At 40.5% G+C, this 17,593-nt stretch overlaps 2 protein-coding genes and 1 long non-coding RNA gene across 3 annotated transcripts; 1 reads left to right on the plus strand and 2 right to left on the minus strand.

Annotated features, from left to right (window-relative positions):
- Positions 1-234: 234 nt before the first annotated feature.
- Positions 235-4,626, minus strand: LOC131118109 (class I histocompatibility antigen, F10 alpha chain-like). Its single transcript, XM_058064611.1, has 8 exons — positions 4,460-4,626; positions 3,544-3,810; positions 3,069-3,347; positions 2,588-2,896; positions 2,226-2,324; positions 2,135-2,152; positions 1,898-1,981; positions 235-1,217 (listed from the first exon to the last, which is right to left on the minus strand). The coding sequence occupies exons 1-7, from the start codon at positions 4,512-4,514 to the stop codon at positions 1,929-1,931; spliced, it is 1,080 nt and encodes a 359-aa protein (XP_057920594.1). The 5' UTR covers positions 4,515-4,626; the 3' UTR covers positions 235-1,217; positions 1,898-1,928.
- Positions 4,627-8,828: 4,202 nt separating this feature from the next.
- LOC131105439 (class I histocompatibility antigen, F10 alpha chain-like) lies at positions 8,829-13,039 on the minus strand. Its single transcript, XM_058053561.1, has 8 exons — positions 12,876-13,039; positions 11,958-12,224; positions 11,483-11,761; positions 11,002-11,310; positions 10,640-10,738; positions 10,549-10,566; positions 10,314-10,397; positions 8,829-9,811 (listed from the first exon to the last, which is right to left on the minus strand). The coding sequence occupies exons 1-7, from the start codon at positions 12,928-12,930 to the stop codon at positions 10,345-10,347; spliced, it is 1,080 nt and encodes a 359-aa protein (XP_057909544.1). The 5' UTR covers positions 12,931-13,039; the 3' UTR covers positions 8,829-9,811; positions 10,314-10,344.
- Positions 13,040-15,294: 2,255 nt separating this feature from the next.
- LOC131116385 (uncharacterized) lies at positions 15,295-17,288 on the plus strand. Its single transcript, XR_009123640.1, has 3 exons — positions 15,295-15,404; positions 16,258-16,406; positions 16,983-17,288. It is a non-coding gene; the product is annotated as an uncharacterized LOC131116385 (long non-coding RNA).
- The last annotated feature ends 305 nt before the right edge of the window (positions 17,289-17,593 follow it).

Raw genomic sequence — 17,593 nt, forward strand, 5'->3', positions numbered from 1 at the left:
ATCGGACATCCCAAAGTATTAGACTTCACAGCTGGACTTTGGTCTGATTTAGAGTAGAGTAGATTTCGGGCCCTCTCCTTCTCATTCCTGTATCGTTATTTACGTAGATGGCTCATTACTAATTCCACTATTCTACTCTTAACACACACATCTTTCCTCTTTCGTTGCACTTATTTCTTCATCATCCTCACACATTTTCTCCTCATTTCACCAAAGGTGGGGGACCTCCATAAATGATCATTTAGACAGTTTATTTTGCTGTTAAAGTGTCCTCCAATCTGCTGTATGTGCTTGTGTCTCTTTTTCACATCCACTTTAGAGATCTGGTTGGCATTACTGCATGCCAAAACTCTTATATAACGTGTATAAAGACAGACCATCTGAAAAAAAGACTATTTCATTTGACAGGTATTGACTGACAAAGACACCCACAATGTATATGAACAAAGGATTTGGGATGTACAATATGAACTATGAATGATAAAACATTGAATATCAAAAGTATGTGAACGTCCTGCCCTGGTTACTTCACAGACCACCTCCTTGACATGTTTCTTAATCAAGAAAAAACACAGCAAACACGCGACAATACAGGACGATCCAAAAACTAACGGTAAAAACAAAAACAAATGTCTGATAAATTATCATTTTTGCAGCACTTTGTCATAGAAAGCCTTCTTCTGTCCTTCTCCGTCACACTGCTTTGTATCAAAGCCTCGTCTTCCACAGTCCCTGTGATTACCGTAATAACCCGTCACTGGAAAAACGCCGTCATTGCAATTATTATTTTCATAGTTGGAGACTTACGGTAATTTAAAAGTAGCATAGCACATCTTTTCACCCGCTATAGCTTTGATATTAAAAGGTTTGTTAATCCATGACAATTACACAATAATGCAAATAAACTAAGAAAACTAATTTGTCTCCACCTGAGCCTCTCGTTACCCACAAAAAAATATGTTTGACGTGTAAACACCTTGGAATAAAATGTATTGAAAGGCCATGAAGACATGTGATAACCTGACTCACTGACAAAATATCATCCACCGATCTGGACAAAAGATTTGATAAAACGTGTTTTCCAAGCCATAAACACCCAAAGAAGACATCATATAACATAAGGAGAAAAAATAAATCACATCTCCATGTGATAGCCAACGTTGATGATGTCCCTCAGTGATGGAGACATCTCTCTGGGTTCCGGTACACAAACCATCCTGGAGAAAGAAGATGACAGCAACAACAGAAGCTCATGAATCCAAGTGGAGATGTTACATCAGGGGTGTCCAAAGTGCGGCCCGAGGCCTTTAACGGTCCATGGCTGTATTTTTATTGGCCTTCAGCACATTCTAAAGAGATTTCTTTTTATTTACATAATACAAAAATAAACTAAATGAATAGTCCAAATATTATGACAAATACTATGTGCCCTGTGATTGGCTGGCGACCGGTCCAGGGTGTACCCCGCTTCTTGCCCGAAGACAGCTGGGATAGGCTCCAGCACCCCCCGCGACCCTCGTGAGGAAAAAGCGGTAGAAAATGAATGAACATCCAAAATATTAGGAAAAGTTGAAATATTTGTAAAAAAAAAAAAACCCAAAACATAGAAACATCAAAAATAAAAACAGGAGTAAAAAAAGTGTCATGTAGGGAAAGTTGATTCATACTAATAATATGCTTGTCACGATAACACAAAGCTGAGACACAGGCTGTTTTTTCTTGAAATATAATTGATCAAGTCTCAGTATATCCACATGGGTTGGTTTAAAACATGTCAACGTGGTTTTTGTGTACGTGGCCGTCGCTGGAAATAGTTTGGACACCCCTGCGTTAGACAAACATCATCTTCACACAAAGCCAGAAGAACATTTGGAGGTGTCCATGTCAGCTAACTCACTGTGTGCCGGCTGCTGTGTCTCACTCAGCCTTCAGCCCCCACTGCCTTCAGACTTCTCCGAGAGCTCGGAACCACCGTCACGAGCTGGCGGACCACAAAACATAGCGTGCGCTTACAGGAGGTTACATGTTACTACTTTTACTTTCACTCTCTCGGTTCACATAAAGCTAGTATAAAAATGGTGCGGTGTTTATATGGGAGTCAAGCGTATGAGTGATGCGAAGATGTTTTACTTACGAGCTGGATCGTATTCGGCTGAAATGAAAGAGAAACAAAGTGAAACTCACATCAGGGCAAACTGCAAAGAGGAAACATTTGTGTCCCTCACCTTGTCTCTTTTTATTACGCCTGACGATTAAGATGGCTGCCACGACGGCGACCACAGCGAGGAGCGCCAGCGTGACAGCCACGGCGACGCTCAAGTTGCCTGTTGGTATGGTATGCTTTATTTGTTTCAGAATACGTTACATGAAGGAACATCAGGTGGTTGATGAATAGAAAAGAACTAAGTTAGAATAAGTAAAGCAAAGACATTGAGAATAAATATATCAATACTGGAGTCATTTCTGTATAGGAATGAATCAATCAATGAATGGAATGTATTGTTGATATGCTTGAATTTGGCATCATCTATGTTATTATTGTAGAGCGCTGTTATTATATTCAAGCTGCATCTCCAACCTTTCTCACCTTCACGGCTCGCGTTGCTCAGGATGCTTCTTCTCTCCAGCTTGGTGACCATGTCCTCCTTGACGCCAGACAGCTGAAACACACATTCGTACTTGCCCTCCACGTCGGCCGTCACCTCCACTTTCAGGTCCACCGCCATCTGGAAGGTTCCGTCGTGGTTGGGGAGGAGCTCTCCGTGCTCCACGTCCTCGTGGAGCTCCTCGCCGTCTTTCCTCCAAAACATCATGGCTCTGTCGGGGTAGAAACCTGTGGCGAAGCAGCTGACCGGAGAGGACGGCGTCTTCTGGAGGAGAGACACCTCTGGGAGCTCTGCACAGGAAGTGACATGACGTGTGAACGCGGGACGAGGTGGACAGAAGGTGCGAGACGAGTAAAGATGGAGAGAAAAGGAGAGAAAGAGAAAGCTTGTAATGCTAGTAATCTTCCTATAGGGGGCGTGCTAACATGGTTACAAAGGTGAAAGTACATCATGTGGTTCTACCTGTTCTCATTAGGACCTCCCTCCCATTGTTCACATGCTTCTTCAGGTAAGAAGGACAAAGCTCAGTGAAGTAATACTTCTGATAATCCATCCTAGCTATGTTATGGTCCCACTTGTGTTTGGTGGGGACAGCTTGTGGTTTTGCTGCGGTCCATGTCCATGTCTTCATGTCCAATGATATGAAGTCTTCTCCATCATAACTGTACTGGTACCATCCATCAACCTCATCAGTCTCATCATTCCATTCACAGCCTAACATCCTCTGGTCAATGTGAACACCTGAGAGAATGACAGAGTGAAACCTCATCATCATCATCATCATCATCACACACAGCTCTCTTAGTGTCAATGGTGTTTCTTTTGAGGTCATTATGGGATGGATAGAGAAGGTATCAGTGCAGTAATGTGTGTATACTACAGTATAAAAAGTGTATATCAAATATATTTCAATAGTAGAACGTTCAACATAACAAACCTCCAGTTTGGTTGAAGAGCTTCTTATAAATTTCCATGTTGTGTTTGCTGAACTCTTCATTACCAACAATGATCTCTGTCTGTGTCTGCCAGTAGTGTGGATCCTCTGCTGTGATTTTGTTCATCCAGTCCTGTTTGGGTTCTACTTTCCTGCTGTTGCTGTCATAGTGAACAATCTCAACTTCATCAACATAACCAACGTCCACAAACTCTGGGAAGTTTGGAACTTGAGAGGATCCAGTTTGAAAATACTTTAGCGAATGAATGACTGAAAGACAAAAACACAGAAAAAGAACATTTTATGATTTAGTTTCATGTTCAACAATTCATATGTGAAATGATGGCGTCTTCATTTCAACTTGAAGAGTCGTCACAGTAAAAAGTCACATCCTGTTCTAGGAGACAATAACAACGTTTGTCTTTTATGGACATTTGATGCATTTTATATTTCGACCTTACTTGAAGACAACAGACACTACTAACTTGACTTTCACTTCATTGTACAACTGTAATTAGCATAGAAATATACCACATTATTGCTACCAGAGTGGTAAAAGTAGTCAAGGAATAGTTTGGATGTCGTTGTCTTTATTTGAAACAATGATTAGGGCCAGGAAAGCGCTGGAAGAGACTCATTGCAAGTTATCGCCAACAGTTGTTGCTGCTCAGGGTGGCCCAACCAGTTATTAGCTTTAGGGGCGATCACTTTTTCACACAGGGCCATGTAGCTTTGGATTTCTTTTCTACCGAATCATAAAAAGTTCCTTTTAAAAACTGCCTTTTGTGTACAGTTGTGTTGTCATTGACTAACACTTCCATTTGTTTGATGATCTGAAACGTCAGACTGTCAAAAAGGTGTAAATATTTGGGATAAAGTGGCATAAATGAGGATTTTGGAATGAAGAAAGTAGACTTACCAGGCGCCACGCTGTGTATTTCCACAGCCAGGAGAAAGAAGAAAAGCAAGTTCATGTTTTAAAAAAAAGATGTTTTACTTCCTCAGAGGAAGATAAAGTGACGAAAACCAGCTTGACTAGCAAACATGAAATGGACGCTGAACTTGAGACGAGCGTTGATAAGTCTCCACCTGAGCCAATGAGAATAAATCCTACCTCTGACGTCACTAGTCGTTGGGTAAGCGTCTCCCCTATAATGTATTATTTCAGAAAGTTCGATACGGTTGATTTGAACATAATAAAAGAATGTTTGTCAGGTGTAGCGTGTGTTGTGTTGTTTGTGGTGATAAAAAAAACGAAAAGAAAAAACTTTCTTCTTCCTGATCAACAACCAGGAAGTGTCACAATGGAGATGTGGAATTTCTGGGAAATCACGTGACTTCTCTCGCGCTCTCTTTCTCTTTTGTGCTGTAAAGGTTCATTTACAACAACACAATTCCTCCACTGCATGCTGGAGCCTATCCCAGCTGTCTTCAGGCGAGAGGCTGGGTACACCCTGGACTGGTGGCCAGCCAATCACAGGGCACATCTCCGCCTTCAGATCTGGAGACGCACAAGCCTACAGTACAGCAAGGGCTAACCTGAAACGGGGCATCAAGCAGGCAAAGCACTGCTACAAGCTGAGGGTTGAGGAGCACTTCTCCAACTCCAATCCAAGGCAAGGCATCCGAGTCATCACGGACCATAAACCCACCAACCCCCCCCCCCCCCCTCTGACACATCCTTCCTCGATGAGCTCAACAACTTCTACGCTCGCTTTGAGAAGGACAACCACACATCTGCAATAAAGGCAAAATGGACAGCTGATCACCAACCACTAACACGCTCCACTACTGACGTTGAAGCAGTGTTACGCGAGATCAACGGACACAAAGCTGCAGGACCTGATGGCATCCCTGGTCGTGTTCTCAGAGCATGTGCTGGTGAGCTGGCGGGGGTCCTGACGGACTTATTCAACCTTTCCTTGGCCCAGGCGACTGTCCCAACCTGCTTTAAAACCACTACCATCGTGCCAATACCAAAACACTCCGCCCCAACGTGCCTAAATGACTACCGTCCAGTGGCGCTCACCCCCATCATCTCCAAGTGCTTGGAGCAGCTAGTCCTGGCACATCTCAAATCCTGCCTTCCCCCCACCCTGGACCCCCACCAATTTGCCGACCGTAAGAACAGGAGTACAGAGGAGGCTGTCTCCACAGCACTGCACTCTGTCCTCTCACACTTGGACAATAAGGACACATATGCCAGAATGCTCTTCATAGACTTCAGTTCAGCATTCAATACAGTCATCCCCTCCAAGCTAGTAGCCAAACTCACAGACCTGGGCATCACAGGCCCAAGCCGCAACATGTCCGGCTGGACCACCACTGCTCCTCCACCCTCACCATAAACACCGGAGTACCACAAGGCTGTGTGTTAAGCCCATTCCTCTACTCTCTCTTCACCCACGACTGCAAACCCAAACATGGCTCCAATACCATCATTAAGTTTGCAGCCGACACTACAGTGATTGGCCTCATCAACAACAACGATGAGTCTGCCTATAGGAAGGAGGTGGACTACCTGACTGCGTGGTGCAAGGACAACAATTTACTACTCAACACAACAAAAACAAAAGAACTCATTGTGGACTTCAGGAAGAATGCCGCCATGCATCCACCAATCTCCATCAACGGTGAGACAGTGGAGCGTGTGGCCAGCTTCAAATTCTTGGGGATCCACATCTCACAGGACCTCTCCTGGACTACCAACTGCTCCAGCCTGGTCAAGAAGGCTCACCAGCGCCTCTTCTTCCTGAGGACCCTGAAGAAGAACCACTTCTCTTCAGACATCCTGGTGAACTTCTACAGATGCACAATCGAGAGCATCCTAACCAGTTGCATCACAGCCTGGTATGGGAACTGCTCTGTCGGAAGGCATTGCAGAGAGTAGTCAAATCTGCCCAACGCATTGCCGGAGCCCCACTTCCTGCCATCCGGGACATCTACAGGAAGCGTTGTCTCAGGAGGGCATCACAAATTGCCAAAGACTCACACCACCCAGCACACAGACTGTTTGCCCTCCTACCCTCAGGGAGGCGCTATAGGAGTTTACGGACACGAACCACCAGGTTCAGGAACAGCTTTTTCCCAACAGCTGTCTCCTTGCTGAACTCTGCCCCCCATTGCCCACCCATTCCACTACGTACATCCCCCCGCTGACCTATGCCCTCCCCATCACTTCATTGCACTATTGTACTATTGCACTATTGTACATATACTATCTGTTGATTCATTGATCATACTGTTTATAATTTATATAATCTGCAATAACCATACTCTACTCTAGTCACTTCACTGCAATACTGTACGTATTACTGCTATTATATATTGTCATATCCATACTGTTTATAATCTGTATAATCTACAATAGCCATATTATAGTCATTTCCATACCCTAGTCACCCCATTGCAATACTGTATATATTACTTTTATTATATATTGTCATACCCATACTGTTTATAATCTGTATAATCTACAATAGCCATATTATAGTCATTTATATCCCTGTACATATCCTCACTGTATTATAGTCATAGCCTGTATAGTTTTATTTACATAGATCTGTCCATACTAATGTACTTATAAAAATTGCACTTCTGGTTGGATGCTAACTGCATTTTGTTGCCCTGTACAAGTGACATGAGCAATAACAATAAAGTTGAATCTAATCTAATCTAATCTAATCTAATCTAATCTAATCATATAGACAAACAACCATTCACACTCACATTCATACCTATGGACAATTTGGAGTAGCCAATTAACCTAGCATGTTTTTGGAATGTAAATGAATATTATGAAGTAAAGTCCTATCATCATTACAACAACCAAATCAAGATATAAGTGGAATTGCAATAACACTGAAATTACGTGAATAATTCACACACGTGTGGGCTTTCTTGACAGGAAGTGAAAGGATAAATGATTAGTTTATATGATTAGTTATATATTAGCATGCTAAATTCACATACCCTCGCTAGCACACACAAACACTTGATAAAATGAATATATTGTCGCGTCGCTGGGAACACTTCATTTGAACTGCTGTATCACAATTATTGCATTTTATTAATTATTGCTTTCTTGTTTATTTCTGGGCAATGAACGTGGGACGACCCTAAGTTGAATGATTTAGTTACAACATAAAAAACCTGTTTACGGCCTTCTAAATGTTTTTTCAACATTATTAGCGCCATCTAAACATGACATAACTGAGCTAAATGTGGTTCTTTTGTTATGAGCTGAGGATTTGAGCATAGCTGAAGGTTTGTCATAAAGAATATTACAGATTATATTTTACTTTTGTTTTAGTTTTTTAAAGTTTTTGCATTTTGCCTGAAGCTTTAAAATGTCCAAAAACAAGCTCATGTCAAGTATTTGTTTGAATAAAACAACGTGGCACGCATCATCGGCACTGACTTTGTCTAAACTGACTGTCAGGATATGATGATTTCATTGAACTGATATGAATGTGTAAATATATATTTGTAGGTGTCCTTGGCTGCCTTGTAAGGCATATTTGAACTTCTCTGACCACCATGTCCTCTCTTCAGGACACTTTTTCACCGCATGGCATGCACTTGTATCGCATTCTCAGCACGTTACGTTTTTACCATTTAAGAACACAGCCACACTCAGTCTTACAACAATTACAGTAAGGTGGTAATCTGGCACTGGTCGGGGATCTAACCTGTTTTTCCAGACTAACGCTGAATGGCCTGGCTTGGCAGACCAGGAGCATTTTCAACTTTTATTTCTTCTTTACTCTTTCATGTCACTTCTTCTCTTATGGAATATTTTCAACCTGGTCAGATTTCCCACACCAATTGGACTGTAGCTATTCTACGACTATACGATATTACTAGGGATGTCGGAAAATGATCGGTACCGGACGGTATCAGCGTAAAATGCAATATCGCTTGATATCGGGTTTTTTTTTCCCAGATAATGAAAACTGACATTTAAAAAATGCTATGTACAACACATATGTGTTCATTCCACCACGGGAGATATGTCATGTTACACATATCGGTATCGGAAATTGAGAATCGGACGATATCGGACATCCCAAAGTATTAGACTTCACAGCTGGACTTTGGTCTGATTTAGAGTAGAGAAGATTTCGGGCCCTCTCCTTCTCATTCCTGTATCGTTATTTAGATGGCTCATTACTAATTCCACTATTCTACTCTTAACACACACATCTTTCCTCTTTCGTTGCACTTATTTCTTCATCATCCTCACACATTTTCTCCTCATTTCACCAAAGGTGGGGGACCTCCATAAATGATCATTTAGACAGTTTATTTTGCTGTTAAAGTGTCCTCCAATCTGCTGTATGTGCTTGTGTCTCTTTTTCACATCCACTTTAGAGATCTGGTTGGCATTACTGCATGCCAAAACTCTTATATAACGTGTATAAAGACAGACCATCTGAAAAAAAGACTATTTCATTTGACAGGTATTGACTGACAAAGACACCCACAATGTATATGAACAAAGGATTTGGGATGTACAATATGAACTATGAATGATAAAACATTGAATATTAAAAGTATGTGAACGTCCTGCCCTGGTTACTTCACAGACCACCTCCTTGACATGTTTCTTAATCAAGAAAAAACACAGCAAACACGCGACAATACAGGACGATCCAAAAACTAACGGTAAAAACAAAACCAAATGTCTGATAAATTATCATTTTTGCAGCACTTTGTCATAGAAAGCCTTCTTCTGTCCTTCTCCGTCACACTGCTTTGTATCAAAGCCTCGTCTTCCACAGTCCCTGTGATTACCGTAATAACCCGTCACTGGAAAAACGCCGTCATTGCAATTATTATTTTCATAGTTGGAGACTTACGGTAATTTAAAAGTAGCATAGCACATCTTTTCACCCGCTATAGCTTTGATATTAAAAGGTTTGTTAATCCATGACAATTACACAATAATGCAAATAAACTAAGAAAACAAATTTGTCTCCACCTGAGCCTCTCGTTACCCACAAAAAAATATTTTTGGCGTGTAAACACCTTGGAATAAAATGTATTGAAAGGCCATGAAGACATGTGATAACCTGACTCACTGACAAAATATCATCCACCGATCCGGACAAAAGATTTGATAAAACGTGTTTTCCAAGCCATAAACACCCAAAGAAGACATCATATAACATAAGGAGAAAAAATAAATCACATCTCCATGTGATAGCCAACGTTGATGATGTCCCTCAGTGATGGAGACATCTCTCTGGGTTCCGGTACACAAACCATCCTGGAGGAAGAAGATGACAGCAACAACAGAAGCTCATGAATCCAAGTGGAGATGTTACATCAGGGGTGTCCAAAGTGCGGCCCGAGGCCTTTAACTGTCCATGGCTGTATTTTTATTGGCCTTTAGCACATTCTAAAGAGATTTTTTTTTAAATAATACAAAAATAAACTAAATGAATAGTCCAAATATTATGACAAATACTATGTGCCCTGTGATTGGCTGGTGACCGGTCCAGGGTGTACCCCGCCTCTTGCCCGAAGACAGCTGGGATAGGCTCCAGCACCCCCGCGACCGTCGTGAGGAAAAAGCGGTAGAAAATGAATGAACATCCAAAATATGAGGAAAAGTTGAAATATTTGTAAAAAAAAAACAAAAAACCTAGAAACATCAAAAATGTAAACAGGAGTAAAAAAGTGTAGTATGGACACCCCTGCGTTAGACAAACATCATCTTCACACAAAGCCAGAAGAACATTTGGAGGTGTCCATGTCAGCTAACTCACTGTGTGCCGGCTGCTGTGTCTCACTCAGCCTTCAGCCCCCACTGCCTTCAGACTTCTCCGAGAGCTCGGAACCACCGTCACGAGCTGGCGGACCACAAAACATAGCGTGCGCTTACAGGAGGTTACATGTTACTACTTTTACTTTCACTCTCGGTTCACATAAAGCTAGCGTAAAAATGGTGCGGTGTTTATATGGGAGTCAAGCGTATGAGTGATGCGAAGATGTTTTACTTACGAGCTGGATCGTATTCGGCTGAAATGAAAGAGAAACAAAGTGAAACTCACATCAGGGCAAACTGCAAAGAGGAAACATTTGTGTCCCTCACCTTGTCTCTTTTTATTACGCCTGACGATTAAGATGGCTGCCACGACGGCGACCACAGCGAGGAGCGCCAGCGTGACAGCCACGGCGACGCTCAAGTTGCCTGTTGGTATGGTATGCTTTATTTGTTTCAGAATACGTTACATGAAGGAACATCAGGTGGTTGATGAATAGAAAAGAACTAAGTTAGAATAAGTAAAGCAAAGACATTGAGAATAAATATATCAATACTGGAGTCATTTCTGTATAGGAATGAATCAATCAATGAATGGAATGTATTGTTGATATGCTTGAATTTGGCATCATCTATGTTATTATTGTAGAGCGCTGTTATTATATTCAAGCTGCATCTCCAACCTTTCTCACCTTCACGGCTCGCGTTGCTCAGGATGCTTCTTCTCTCCAGCTTGGTGACCATGTCCTCCTTGACGCCAGACAGCTGAAACACACATTCGTACTTGCCCTCCACGTCGGCCGTCACCTCCACTTTCAGGTCCACCGCCATCTGGAAGGTTCCGTCGTGGTTGGGGAGGAGCTCTCCGTGCTCCACGTCCTCGTGGAGCTCCTCGCCGTCTTTCCTCCAAAACATCATGGCTCCGTCGGGGTAGAAACCTGTGGCGAAGCAGCTGACCGGAGAGGACGGCGTCTTCTGGAGGAGAGACACCTCTGGGAGCTCTGCACAGGAAGTGACATGACGTGTGAACGCGGGACGAGGTGGATAGAAGGTGGGAGACGAGTAAAGATGGAGAGAAAAGGAGAGAAAGAGAAAGCTTGGAATGCTAGTAATCTTCCTATAGGGGGCGTGCTAACATGGTTACAAAGGTGAAAGTACATCATGTGGTTCTACCTGTTCTCATTAGGACCTCCCTCCCATTGTTCACATGCTTCTTCAGGTAAGAAGGACAAAGCTCAGTGAAGTAATACTTCTTATAATCCATCCAAGCTATGTTATGGTCCCAGTAGTGTTTGGTGGGGACAGCTTGTGGTTTTGCTGCGGTCCATGTCCATGTCTTCATGTCCAATGATATGAAGTCTTCTCCATCATAACTGTACTGCTCCCATCCATCAACCTCATCAGTCTCATCATTCCATTCACAGCCTACCATCCTCTGGTCAATGTGAACACCTGAGAGAATGACAGAGTGAAACCTCATCATCATCATCATCATCATCAAACACAACTCTCTTTGTGTCAGTGGTGTTTCTTTTGAGGTCATTATGGGATGGATAGAGAAGGTATCAGTGCAGTAATGTGTGTATACTACAGTATAAAAAGTGTATATCAAATATATTTCAATAGTAGAACGTTCAACATAACAAACCTCCAGTTTGGTTGAAGCGCTTCTTATAAATTTCCATGTTGTGTTTGCTGATCTCTTCATTACCAACAATGATCTCTGTCTGTGTCTGCCAGTAGTGTGGATCCTCTGCTGTGATTTTGTTCATCCAGTCCTGTTTGGGTTCTACTTTCCTGCTGTTGCTGTCATAGTGAACAATCTCAACTTCATCAACATAACCAACGTCCACAAACTCTGGGAAGTTTGGAACTTGAGAGGATCCAGTTTGAAAATACTTTAGCGAATGAATGACTGAAAGACAAAAACACAGAAAAAGAACATTTTATGATTTAGTTTCATGTTCAACAATTCATATGTGAAATGATGGCGTCTTCATTTCAACTTGAAGAGTCGTCACAGTAAAAAGTCACATCCTGTTCTAGGAGACAATAACAACGTTTGTCTTTTATGGACATTTGATGCATTTTATATTTCGACCTTACTTGAAGACAACAGACACTACTAACTTGACTTTCACTTCATTGTACAACTGTAATTAGCATAGAAATATACCACATTATTGCTACCAGAGTGGTAAAAGTAGTCAAGGAATAGTTTGGATGTCGTTGTCTTTATTTGAAACAATGATTAGGGCCAGGAAAGCGCTGGAAGAGACTCATTGCAAGTTATCGCCAACAGTTGTTGCTGCTCAGGGTGGCCCAACCAGTTATTAGCTTTAGGGGCGATCACTTTTTCACACAGGGCCATGTAGCTTTGGATTTCTTTTCTACCGAATCATAAAAAGTTCCTTTTAAAAACTGCCTTTTGTGTACAGTTGTGTTGTCATTGACTAACGATTCCATTTGTTTGATGATCTGAAAAACGTCAGACTGTCAAAAAGGTGTAAATATTTGGGATAAAGTGGCATAAATGAGGATTTTGGAATGAAGAAAGTAGACTTACCAGGCGCCACGCTGTGTATTTCCACAGCCAGGAGAAAGAAGAAAAGCAAGTTCATGTTTTTAAAAAAGATGTTTTACTTCCTCAGAGGAAGATAAAGTGACGAAAACCAGCTTGACTAGCAAACATGAAATGGACGCTGAACTTGAGACGAGCGTTCACTAGTTTCCACCTGAGCCAATGAGAATAAATCCTACCTCTGACGTCATTAGTCGTTGGGTAAGCGTCTCCTCTATAATGTATTATTTCAGAATGTTCGATACGGTTGATTTGAACATAATAAAAGAGTGTTTGTCAGGTGTAGCGTGTGTTTTGTTGTTGTTTGTGGTGATAAAATGGAGTGAAGTGTGTGTAGATTATGTAGCAGATGAAAAGTAGCAGCAGTGTGAAGCTGGTGGTGACGCAGCAACTTTCTTCTTCCTTGATCAACAACCAGGAAGTGTCACAATGGAGATGTGGAATTTCTGGGAAATCACGTGACTTCTCTCTAGCTCTCTTTCTCTTTTGTGCTCTAAAGGTTCATTTACAACAACACAATTCCTTCACTGCAGCTGACACTCAACCAAATATTATGTAGAAAAGTCCTATCGTCATAACAACGACCAATAATTCAGTAAAAGACAACAAAATAAAACTGGAATAAATAACTTTGGAGGTAAAACTCTGAGCAGCTTGTTTTGTCCCTTAATAATAATAACAATACAGTAATGCTGTATATGTGTGTATATGTGCTTTGCTTCATATCGACATTGAAAAATCCTTTTGCATTTAGAACATAAAAAAACAACCTTCTAAATCTGTTTTTTGACATTATTATCGCCATCTAAACATGAAATAGCAATTTGTAGTGGTACCTTTACACTCGTATTACACAATATAGTCAACATAATAAGAGAAAATAAGACAAATATAGACTTTAAAAATGTATTGGGAGAGTTCCTTTGTTGTCTGCGATTGACTTGCAACCAGTCCAGGGTGTACCCCTCCTCTTGCCTGAAATCAGCTGGGATAGGCTCCAGCATACCCCTGCAAACCGAGTGAGGATAAGCGGCACAGAAAATGAATGGATTTTCTTGTTGTTCCTTTTTTTTTTTTTTTTACTTACTTTTTACTTTTTTTCTACACAGAACTTGCCATGGTGGCTGTTGTCTTTTCAATGTAACACTACTGGCACCTTGTGACCAGTGTAGAATACGGTACTCCCTCATTTATCATGGTTAACTGGTTCCAGACCCCAGTGGGTCTCCTGGAATATTTTTGGGAAACCTGTTTATGACCTTCTTCTGCGGTTTTTAACATTATTTGAGCCCTCTACGCATGGAATAACACCCCTATAGTCACCTTTACACTCAGATTATCGCTATTAATACTTGAATTAATTTGGACAAACAACCATTCACACTCGCATTCATTCCTATGGAGTCGCCATGAAGCTATACTATGTGGGGGGAAATGACTGTGTGGCCAACATGCTAACCAGCTAATCTAGCTAGTTAATACCAATTTCAACATAACCCCCAGTTTTCCACCACATTAGCCAATGTGCATTGATTGTCAATTCAGCAGGCTGCTGCCTTCGCAGGTTAAAAAGTCAGAGAGTCAAAAGCTCCTGCAATAAAAGAGGCGAACTTTGGCCAGCTTAAACCTGTAAACTTGTCACCACCTGACTTGATGGTGTCTGCTTGAGGAAAGCGTGCCAATAAAGTGCAAACCCCGACCTTGTCTGGTTGTTTTGAATGTAAAAGTCGTATATTTGTAATCCTGTAGCTGTGTGAAATATTTACTAGCATGTGTGGAAATTACACGGTATGTATCAGATAGAAATCCTCTGTGCTCGGAGCGTTGCATGTAAAAAGTTAATGGAGCTTGCCGAGCGAGAGGAGGAAAAAATACATTTTAATAGCTAAAAATACACCCTGCTAGTTTTGCATTGGGGCGGCAGTATTCTTCGAATGCTGCTCCATAACAGGTCCCCGAGGCGAAGTGCACGGAGCATGGACATACCCTTTTTTTTTGTTATTCAACTAATTCCACATAAAGACGACTGGAGCGTCAAGGTTAGCACTCACCTGGTGGTTTGCACTTATTTTCTGTCATGCGATTTGAAACAAATGAACACATGAAATGCAACAAATCTGTGCACTCAAAAAAGCAACATGGATGTCTGCTTTATCAACAAAAGTGTAACATGTAATTTCTGCTGTATTTATTCATGTTTAGTGGTTAGACATTTTTCAATCATGTAGTTTTAACATGACAATCAAAATCCTTAAAACTACTTGATCGCTTAATATCAGCACAACCTAATGGGTTCAGATTGGACTCCCATTTGCAATACCTCTCCAGAGCAGAAGGTGGCAGTAAACACGTGACAGGCCCTGTTCATCAACTAAGGTAGCTTCCGGTGAAGAAGCGCCATAGCAGTGAATTGGGGAGCTAGCTTATACTGCCTCACGCCAATCTTCTTGCATCCATCAAAAGTTAAAAAAAAGTTAAAGTTAAATCATCCCTGGTGGTGAAAGATCTCAATTGGTAAGTTCACTTTCCCTTTTAATTCTATGATCTTTCTTTCGTTTTTTATGTATTTTACATACTTATGAATGCTAGTTTTTGTGTTGTTACCTTTTAGCTAAAACTAAATTGCTGCCCATTGTTAAACACCACGTAGACAACACATACTAGACCAGTTAAAATAACTTTATTGGTAGGTGGAATATTAACAATTGTAAGACAATGTGCTGTTCACATGCCTGTGAAAATTCACTTGTGAATTACAGATAAGGTTAAAAACGGCTGAAGCTAAAGTGGTCATGTTTGGCTGAAGTGCACGACCATTTTGTCCTCCCAAATGTATGTATAAAATAGTACTTTATTGACGTATTTATTGACATTATTTCACAAAGGGACATAAATCACAAGCTTCTTGATAGCGCAGCAAGACAGATTATACATTCATATTATACAGAATGAAGACAATCACAGCTCCTTGTAAGGTTTTTTTTAACCCCAGATATGTATAATCAAATTTTAATGTTAATTTGTGCAGGTGTATTAATGGTGTGTCCCTTTATGTATTTTCTGAACAAATATTTTTATGGTGATGTTTCTTGAGGCAGTTATTTGTATAATCCCAATTATTGCAACAAATATGAAATGTTTTTACAAAGCAGTAAAGCTAATTTTTCAAGTTACTTAAATTTTACATTTTAATTTCTATAGAACAGCATTAATTTTGTATTTAAGAAACATGTCAAACTGTGAGGAAAAGTTCCTTACTAATGAAAACCGAATTATTATGTATGATTTAAGCTTTTTATTAACCTTTGACTAGTTTAGTCACTAAACTAAGCTGATCTGTCCTCACCCTTGTCTCAATTTATCCCAGGAATTTGATACTATGAAGATGTCCTGTGACACGAACTAAAAGGGTCTCCTGTTCAAGTTCACCTACATCTGCCATCCACGTGTGAAAGGGACTCCAGCTTAATCAAACCAAAGAGATACTGCAAAGAGAGCATCATCAGCCAGTCTCAGGTTCATGACAGAGTACTTTAAGTTCATAAATGTAGTGGCAATCAAGTCAAGATATGAATTTTTGTGCATCATTGTTTGCCTGTTTTGAAGAATACAGTCATTTTACAAATCAAGTCTGTTTTGTAGTCTTTTTCCAAAAAAGTACTATTTTAGAGTTTATTTTCATTTAAATTTTTTTTGTCTCAGTTTAACTTTTTGTTGACTGAACTGTACGTTTTGTCAATGTTATTTTACCTTTTAAAATTGTAGCTGTAACTGACCTGTAAAATTAAGATACCCATAATCATATAGAAGTTAATGTAACCAAATGAAAATAAGTCAGCTTCTACGTTAGTAAATATGTTAAAACAACCTATACAAATTAAATTGGATTTAAAGATTGTAATGGTAACACCAATACTTAATACAGACATGTTCACTCAACATATTTGCAATTAGTTGGTTCAACAAAATTGTACCTCATTAAATGACAGCATTTTAATTAGATAATTTTTATGTTCACCCAATAAATTATTTCTTTGAGTGTGTAGCATACAAGCATATTGCTGAGTAAGATAAATGTGTACATGTTGGCAGGTCTGCAACAAACATTGAAAGTCCTCCCTGGCTCTCACGCTTAAAGAGCATCGTCAGAAACCCAACACTTCCGCACCATGAACTGCATGTGTGAGGAGCTGTACAGCAAGATTCTGAGTAAGACATTATCCCTAAAAGCCACACCGGCCAGTGAAATGACAAAGAACAGCTGCTAGGCTGATTTGTTTATCTATTCGTTTGCTTTTTACAACATATTTATTGATGGCTTATTAATTACATACACACAGAAGCACTTTATTGCTATAAATTAAGCACTTTCATTGCTTTCTTGTCTTTGTCATACTTTTAACAGCTATATATGAGTCGGATGCAAGAAAAAGTAATTTCAGTGCCTTTTACACGGGTCCCTGAAATGACAATAAAGCTGCAAGTGAAGTTTACCTACGAAAATATTCCATTTATAAACTAGTAAAGCACTCACAGAGCGCAGACCATCCCAACTCTATCTAACTATCTTTTCAAAGCTTTGCATGTTAGGTTTAAAACAATACCTCACACGACATGGTCGACTACCAAGAGTCGCAGACGTTGCTCAACTTGAGTTTTTGTTGTTTGAAATGTAATATAGTGTTTGCCTGCTTCCACTTTCA

The sequence above is a fragment of the Doryrhamphus excisus genome, chromosome 2, assembly GCF_030265055.1.
Source record: "Doryrhamphus excisus isolate RoL2022-K1 chromosome 2, RoL_Dexc_1.0, whole genome shotgun sequence".
NCBI lineage: Eukaryota > Metazoa > Chordata > Actinopteri > Syngnathiformes > Syngnathidae > Doryrhamphus > Doryrhamphus excisus.

Bases quoted from the DNA above. Each gene is read 5' to 3' on its own strand.
- LOC131118109 (XM_058064611.1), bottom strand. From the start codon at position 4,514: ATGAACTTGCTTTTCTTCTTTCTCCTGGCTGTGGAAATACACAGCGTG. The intron at 2,897-3,068 runs GTAGAACCACAT...CTTCCTGTGCAG, and splicing joins GGAGGTCCTAATGAGAACAG to AGCTCCCAGAGGTGTCTCTC. The intron at 2,325-2,587 runs GTGAGAAAGGTT...CCATACCAACAG, and splicing joins GAGCAACGCGAGCCGTGAAG to GCAACTTGAGCGTCGCCGTG.
- LOC131105439 (XM_058053561.1), bottom strand. From the start codon at position 12,930: ATGAACTTGCTTTTCTTCTTTCTCCTGGCTGTGGAAATACACAGCGTG. The intron at 12,225-12,875 runs GTAAGTCTACTT...TTTGTCTTTCAG, and splicing joins AATACACAGCGTGGCGCCTG to TCATTCATTCGCTAAAGTAT. The intron at 10,739-11,001 runs GTGAGAAAGGTT...CCATACCAACAG, and splicing joins GAGCAACGCGAGCCGTGAAG to GCAACTTGAGCGTCGCCGTG.